Below are 8,128 nucleotides of genomic sequence, written 5' to 3'. Positions count from 1 at the left end.
TGATTCAAAAGTAAAGAGTTTTTCAGGGTTTTATCTCCAGACGTTAACGAGCTGCTGTTCCTTTGTTCCTCTGCACCGTTCAGCGGGAACCAGTCCTCCCAGTCCTCCCAGTAGTGCGCTGGTGTCAGCGGGGATGCGGTTCAGTGTGGGCCAGGATGCGGGGCAGCAGGGGCGGGGCAGCGTGGTGGTGGGCGTGGCTTCTGTACAGGTATAGGTCCAGTGAGGGCGGGACAGGAGGGTACAGGTGGTGTGTGGGCAGGAAGATCCTGCCGGCCTCAGCCAGCAGCTCCAGACCAGCAGCTGACTGACGCTTCCACTTGGTCCTGACGGAGGAAACACACACACACACACACACACACACACACCTGGCTTTAAATGTGCAACAGTATAAACTCAGTGAGAGAACAACGGCTGTAGCTGGTGTCAAAGTCACATCCTCTCGTTTGGACCAGGTCTTTTCCAGTTTGTTTCATCGGCACGAATCAGGAAAACGTGTCCACAAACTCTTCTTGTGCTCACGAGATCAAATGTTAACACAGTTTGACGTAGAATTTAACAACGTAAAAATAAGATTCCGTATAAAAAGCAGGCTTCTCCTCTTCCTTCTTATCAAAACTTTTCTCTCTTGAGAGAAAAATAAAAATCTCTCTAAAAGTGCGTCGGAGTCAGATGATTTAGTGCTGCAGCCAATCACAGCACAGGATTCTCTGTGGGCATGAAACAATAAAAATAGATCGATTAATAAATCAGCGCCGTACGGTCCTCCTCCTGTCTTCTCCGTGATTCTGCACTAAAAGCTCGAGATTTGTTTCTGCATGAATTATTGATCCTTAATTACAGCACACGCAGCTGAATTATTGATCACGCAGCGTTTATTATTAATCGGAGAATGTCTCACATGTGTCTGTCTCACTGATACTGAACTCAGACAGGCGGGAACCTAAGATCCTTTCATTTTGTTCTGGTACTGAAGTTAACTGGTGTTTCCTGAAACGCATTTAAACAAAACCACCACAAAGACACGTGAAACCGCAACAAAGAAACAAACAACCACAAAGAGACAAAACCACCACAAAGACACGCGAAACCACCACAAAGAGACAAAACCACCACAAAGAGACAAAACCACCACAAAGAGACAAAACCACCACAAAGAGACAAAACACAAACCCAAAGACACGGAAAACCACCACAAAGAGACAAAACCACCACAAAGAGACAAAACACAAACCCAAAGACACGGAAAACCACCACAAAGAGACAAAACCACCACAAAGAGACAAAACAACCACAAAGAGACAAAACACAAACCCAAAGACACGGAAAACCACCACAAAGAGACAAAACCACCACAAAGAGACAAAACACAAACCCAAAGACACGGAAAACCACCACAAAGAGACAAAACCACCACAAAGAGACGCGAAACCACCACAAAGAGACAAAACAAACACAAAGAGACAAAACACAAACACATGCGAAACCACCACAAAGAGACAAAACCACCACAAAGAGACAAAACACAAACCCAAAGACACGGAAAACCACCACAAAGAGACAAAACCACCACAAAGAGACAAAACCACCACAAAGAGACGCGAAACCACCACAAAGAGACAAAACCACCACAAAGAGACAAAACACAAACCCAAAGACACGGAAAACCACCACAAAGAGACAAAACCACCACAAAGAGACAAAACACAAACCCAAAGACACGGAAAACCACCACAAAGAGACAAAACCACCACAAAGAGACGCGAAACCACCACAAAGAGACAAAACCACCACAAAGACACAAAACACAAACCCAAAGACACGGAAAACAAACACAAAGAGACAAAACAAACAAAGACAAGTCAAAACACCACAAAGAGACAAAAAAAACAAAGACTCGCAAAACCACCACAAAGAGACAAAACCACCACAAAGACACAAAACCACCACAAAGACACAAAACCACCAAAAGGGACATAAAAAACAGCCACTTTGTTCTGTCATTTTATGTGATTTGTGGTGGTTTTGTGTCTTCCTCGGTCTGGGGTCTTGCGAATGCCTGTGCCTGGTGGGACGTGTTACCTCCGGTTCTGGTACCAGGTCTTGACCTGGGTGTCGCTGAGCTGCAGTGAGGCAGCCAGCTCCATGCGGTCCTGGACGCTCAGGTACTTCTGCTTCTGGAAGCTTGTCTCCAGCCTCGACAGCTGCTGGTCGCTGAACGCAGTCCGAGCTTTACGGGGTTTCTTCAGGCGGCCGGCGGCGGGGTCCGAGTTCCCGTCCTGCACTGAGTGACCGACAGGTAGAAAGACATCACGTCAGTCCTGTCAGATGATTGGTCGGTTTTCAATGAATCACTGCTGATCTCTGAATCTCTACAGGTCCTGGAAAATTTCCAGGCCTTGAACTGAAGACCATAAACAAAAAAAACAAAAAAAGAGTAATACATATATTTATGTGTGTGTGTGTGTGTGTGTGTGTGTGTGTGTGTGTGTGTGTGTGTGTGTGATCACAACTAAAAGATCTGATCTTTGTCTTCAGGTTAGAAAATCACCTGATGTCTCATCGGCCTGAATTTAATCTGCCAACCGGGTAAAACGGACTCTGGGGCCACAGACCTGGGGGGGGCACGGGCCCCGGGCCCCGGGCCGAGAGGAAGAACGGGCCGGTTTCGTTTGAAAGCAGAAGAGTTTCTTAGACTTGATCGGATTCACTTCGTCAGACTCCGTCCAGGTTGACTGAGACCAACATCTGTCAACATCAGCATTTCTGCTTTGATCATGAATTCACCATCAGTGTGACCGGTTCACTTGAATTCAACTGACGCTTCTGTGAAACCAAAACCAGGAGCAGAGATTCCCGTGAATCCGGGACCAGTTGTGAACTGGTGACACTGGATATTCGACCTCATTATATCGAACTCTTTGTCATATTGTTCTGTTGTTTCGTCGTGTGTGTTTTATCTTCTCGTGTATGTGAAACGACGTGTGTGATGAAGTGAGTCTGATCCAGATCAGAACCAACGCGTCGAATTCCGGACTTTTCCCGGTGAATAATTAACATTTCTGTCCTTAATCTGCGTCTTTATTAAAACCTTCAAACGTCCGTCTAACGTTGTTTCTGTGCGGTTGCTTGTGTGATAACGAAACTTCTCATGGTTCTTAGATCAACATGAAATGTTACTACAGCAAGAAGAAAAACCTGCGCATTGACCTTTGAAGGGTTTTGATCTGCGCAGACGAATCCCGAACCTCGGACCCTCCCGCCAGATGTCCGGAGAACATCTGGATTTCATCGGTCTCGCCGGCCTCAGACCTGGCGCGTGCTGTTGCTTTCATATTTAAACACGTGTTCTTCTATTTAAACGAACCGGTTTAATCTCAGTCTGCACATTTTTATTTGATTCTGCTTAAAGAGCAAAGTGTGAGAATGAATGTGTTCAGGATGAAACCAGGGGAAAATCTTAAATCGGGCCTCGGGAGAAGTAGCAGGTACCGGTGTCAGCTCGAGGCGGAAACTGACTGAAACTCGTCTTTTTCTCTTTTTCTCTGCATTTGAATCATTTCATTCTTCCGGTCTCCTACCTCTGTACTCGCTGTCAGAAGAGCAGCCGCTGAGACTCTTGTCCTGACAGTCTCTATCCGGTCCGGACTGGAACGGCTCAGCCTGTCCCGGGTCAGAGTAAGGCCGACAGTCCGCTAAGATATCCCGGATCAGGAAGGAGGAGCTGACGGAGCGGCTCTGGAGCCGACCGGGCAGCGGGACAGACCCCGGCCGGGGAACAGGCTCTCTCCGCGGGGAAGGAGGCGCCGAGCAGCCGCTGCTGGCTCCCGGGCTGAGCTCCGGAGGGTCTGCCCGGGAGAGGAGCGCGCCGGGCGGCCGCAGGGAGAGCAGGGAGTCGATGCAGAACCTGGAGCCGCCGGAGGCAGAGACCTCCATCTCCGCCCGGACTCGGCTGAGTTTGTCCAGTCAGATGTTCAGTAGAAACATCCGAGTAGAAAAACTGGACGTCAGCAGCAGAAGAGAGGAAAATGTCAGTTTGACTGTTCCTGTCCTGGTTTCAAATCCAAAGTTTAAAGATCCGGACCGGGTCCCGATTAAGAGAGTCCGCTAAAAAAAAAAAAAGACCCAAACAGTTCAACACCCGGGTGACGATTATTGATCCAGATGGAAAATGAATCGATCGATCAGCAGCTGATTTCAGCACCACGAGGAGAGAGAGAGACCGGGAGGGAGAGAGAGAGAGAGGGAGGGAGGGAGAGAGAGGGAAAGAGAGAGAGGGAGAGAGAGAGAGGTTGACAGAGAGAGAGAGAGAGAGTAACGGAGAGAGAGAGAGAGGGAGAGAGAGGTTGACAGAGAGAGAGAGAGAGAGAAAGAGGGAGAGAGAGGTTGACAGAGAGAGAGAGAGAGACGGGAGAGAGAGAGAGCAACGGAGAGAGAGAGAGAGCGACGGAGAGAGAGAGAGAGAGAGAGAGAGGTTGACAGAGAGAGAGAGAGAGAGAGAGGTTGACAGAGAGAGAGAGGTTTGTTGTGTGCTAATGTGAAGAAAGGATGTAAAGATTTGGCCTCTGCTCCTCCTCCAGCTGATGGTGTGTGTGTGTGTGTGTGTGTGTTTAAATCAAGAAACACTCCTCTCTCTCTCCCTCTTTCTGTTATTTTCCAGGTGGAAGTTATATTTAGATTAAAACGAGAGATGCCATAAAAACACACATCCAGTCATGAGTTTCCAAAGCGAAGTAAAAACCACAGATCACAAGCATTGACCCTTGTTCACATCCTTTAAGACCGACGTGACGTAATTTACAGGCTGTTTGTTGTAACTGTAGTTTATGTTGGTACATTTGTGTTGCTGAGATCTGTTGGTTATTATTGTTGTTGTTGTAGAGTTCAACTCAGTTTTTCTATTATTTCTCCTTTTTTAAAATAACAAATTGTACATTAATAATCTGCTCTTCCCTGTTTACTCAGTGGGGAAACGCTACATCACTTTACATTTACTCACTGGCAGACGCTTTTATCTGAAGCGACTTACAGGTCAGGAGCAACACTGAAGCTCCAGTACAGGAGGAGACGTTGAAGTCAGAACTGAATCTGTTCAATAAGACGGAGTGAAGGGGATCCGGTACCGACAGCGGTAGTTAGTTTAGTCAGTTTATGCTGCTGAGGAGGAAGAACGATAGAAAGCGCTATCATCGGCATAAAATGGTACAACACATTTTATAAGCTGTCACAAAAATGAGAAAAAAGCAGTGGTCATTGTCCAGACCCCTGGTGGACTCCTCCTGCCGCTGATGACCTCCCTCTGTCCGGACTTTGTCGTTTCAAACTGGTTTCTAAGTGTTTCAGTAGAAAACAGTGAATAAGATGTGAATGGAAGAACTACATACAGACTTGTGATGCTTTCAATTTTTTATTTTCCTCAATGTTGAGATGGTCTGAGGCGGATTCAGTCTGTTTGGTTCTCAGGTCAGTCCAGACTGTATGTGCCCAGACCCTGATGCCCTCTCCTGGACACAGAGTCTGACTGATGAGCCCTGAACGCCCGGAGACGAGCCTCCTGGTCCCTGAAGGTGTCCAGAGCAGGAGGAACCTGAGAAGGATAAACAGAGATGATGGTGGGATAAAGGAGGAGGTGAACGTCTCTCTGACAGATGATAACGAGCTGTTAAACGTTTCAAGAGGTAACACTCGGCATTGTAACGTGAGAGGCAGGAAGTCTGTATGTGTAGTTTCACCAACAGGGGGCAGAACAGAGGAGCTGCTGGTTAGGTGAGTCACAGCAAAGCAGTCTGTAAACACAACATTGTGTTGTTGGTGTTGTTGCCGAGTTGTGTCTGTTCGTGGTTTGACGGTCTGGAAAAACGCTTAAAGGAAGACATCGGATCTCAGAAAAGGTTCATCAGAACTGTGCTGGATCTGATCTCAGCAGCAGCTCCGGTGGTTACGTTAGAGGGACGGAGCCATACGACTACAACTCAGCGTGGCTCATTATAGCTATAACAGCAGAGCCCCTGAGGATCTGAAAGACAACGTTCGTAGGGTGGAGGAGCTGGTGCCCATCAGACGAGCGCCAGTGCTGCTGACTGGTGTTTGCCGGGGTTCAGTACCAACATGGGCAGTGATCCCTTTAGATTACATGGGGCAAGAAACAGGTCGCCCTAAAATGTTGAAAACACCAGTTAAACTGTGGCTGAAACCGGGACGGTGTCATTTATGTGTATGGTATATTTCTAGGGTCCATGTCATTGCTGATGATACATATTTGATGTACGATGTTGTGGATGTTAGTAAAATGTCACTGAGGCACCTGGACCCTTCAGTGCTGTTCATCCACATCGGGGACCGGACTGTTAATCAGAGATTTGTGGGACGTAGACTCCTCTCTCGCTGTGTCAAATAAACTAAACTAAAAATCTGACATATCACCATTTTATAAAGTAGTTTGTATTAGCAAACATTATAGCATTACACTCCACATCCAGCAGTTCCAGAGCAACATGATCCTTCATCCGGATCTGGTGCTTGTGTCCACCTGATAGATCTAAGTCCAGTACTCCCTCTATTTTAGCTCTGGTTTTGGTATCCACCAGTTCCCGAGGGATACCTCTGGCTCTTTAGCTGCTAAATGCTCCACTATGTTCACCAACTGGTCTCCGACTGGGTTTGTCTCCTGGTTGCTGCTGAGCAGGTAGTGGATGGTGGGTTTTTACAGCTTTTATTCTGAAAACAGAGACTGAACCAGACGGGAAATGTGGCATTAAACCAAAACTAGGAGCTAAAAGAGGCTGAAAAGCCCCACAGACCTGCAGAGAGGGAAATAATTCACTGAGTTCATCCCAACCAAAACCACCTCAGCCTTACACACAGTCAGCTGGTCTAGTGCAGCTTTAAGAGTCTCTACAGGAACCAGCTGCAGCCCTCTGTAAGAAGAAGGTGTGTGTTTGTGTGTGTGTGTTACCTGTGCAAAGTGTGGCAGTCTGAATGGTGTTTGTGTGACAGGCAGAGCTCTGCCTCTCCTCAGCAGGCTGGTCCTGGTGTCTGGAACACAACCTGGTTTAATCTACACACACACACACACACACACGTCAGCGCGGAGGGAACTGCAGTACCTAACCCCAGCCTTCAGCAGCTGACAGATCGAGTCTCGGTCTCCTTATCCGCTTGTTCTGGAGCTTTCAGCTGTATCACATGACCCTCATCAGCGGGTGGACTTTGTCCAGTTGAGCTGTAGATGTTCGGTCTTCTGAGCACCTGTAGGACGTTTCTCTGCCACGCTGATTAAAAGTAGAGTTCTGTGATGACTGAGCCAACTTGTTTGAAAGCTTCAGAATAAACAAGTAAGTGGACCTTGAGTTGAGACTGTCCCTGTCAGCGTATTTCCACACCTGGATTAGGATGATGTCAGTCACAATAAAACTTTGTTCCTGGTGGAATTTATGCAAACAGACTGTGTGTCTGGTATTTTTGCATTGGATCAGTGTTAATTAGCGAGCAGCAGCCCCCACCTGGGGCACAGGTGTCTCACCTGGGGCACAGGTGTCTCACCTGGGGCACAGGTGTACGGTTTATTCTTTAGGTGAAACACCTGGATGAAGGTGACTGGGACTTCTGCTTCTCTCTGAGTCTCTTTTTTCTCGCTGCCGTCATTTCTGTGGAAGCCATCTTGTATTTTGGTTCATTTTGGTGTCTGAGTCAGGTGGGAAATATTTATCTTGCGGGGACCTTCTTGTCCCTGAATGTCCCCACAATGGCAAATGGACTGTACTTGAAAAGCGCTTTTCTAGTCTCATCGACCAATCAGAGCGCTCTACGCTCCTGCCGCATTCACACACTCACACACACAAGATACTGAACCCAAATTGCCCCCGATGTAGGTTCAGTATCTCGCCCGGGGACACTTCGACATGCAGACCGGAGGAGCCGGGGATCGAACCAACGGCCCTCCGTTTAGTGGACGACCCGCTCGACCGCCCTGTGGCACAGCCGCCGTGTGTGTGTGATTTAAAGTGTATATACGCAAACAAACACACACACACACAGAGTGGGCGCTCGAGCTTCACTCTCTCTCTCTCGCTCACCCTGTGCAGCTGTTTGTGGTCGCTGGTTTGATTCCTGCTCAGCTGTTCGTCCAACC

The 8,128-nt window shown here is 47.8% G+C and overlaps 2 protein-coding genes across 4 annotated transcripts in view; both read right to left on the bottom strand.

Moving 5' to 3' along the window:
- Nucleotides 1-124: 124 nt before the first annotated feature.
- On the bottom strand, nucleotides 125-3,933 carry barhl1a (BarH-like homeobox 1a). The gene is made up of 3 exons (XM_040154606.1): nucleotides 3,579-3,933; nucleotides 2,080-2,281; nucleotides 125-323 (listed from the first exon to the last, which is right to left on the bottom strand). Exons 1-3 carry the CDS (start codon nucleotides 3,931-3,933, stop codon nucleotides 125-127), a joined length of 756 nt encoding a protein of 251 aa, XP_040010540.1.
- A 1,470-nt stretch (nucleotides 3,934-5,403) lies between these two features.
- The window catches only part of cfap77 (cilia and flagella associated protein 77), a 6,630-nt gene continuing 3,905 nt past the window's right edge, over nucleotides 5,404-8,128 (bottom strand). For 2 of the 3 annotated variants that reach the window (XM_040155098.1, XM_040155097.1), the window contains 3 exons: nucleotides 8,073-8,128; nucleotides 6,953-7,054; nucleotides 5,404-5,584 (listed from right to left, as the gene is read on the bottom strand). The exon at nucleotides 8,073-8,128 is cut by the window's right edge and continues 50 nt beyond it. In XM_040155098.1, coding sequence (XP_040011032.1) covers nucleotides 5,462-5,584; nucleotides 6,953-7,054; nucleotides 8,073-8,128 — 281 coding nt within the window. In that variant the 3' untranslated portion in view covers nucleotides 5,404-5,461. The remainder of the gene's footprint in view (nucleotides 5,585-6,952; nucleotides 7,055-8,072) is intronic. The other variant, XM_040155099.1, reaches the window with a different exon arrangement.

The sequence above is a fragment of the Xiphias gladius genome, chromosome 19 (assembly GCF_016859285.1).
Source record: "Xiphias gladius isolate SHS-SW01 ecotype Sanya breed wild chromosome 19, ASM1685928v1, whole genome shotgun sequence".
Classification (NCBI taxonomy): Eukaryota; Metazoa; Chordata; class Actinopteri; order Istiophoriformes; family Xiphiidae; genus Xiphias; species Xiphias gladius.
The sequence above is the reverse complement of the archived record's forward strand: the minus strand, read 5'-3'. Positions and strand labels throughout refer to the sequence as shown.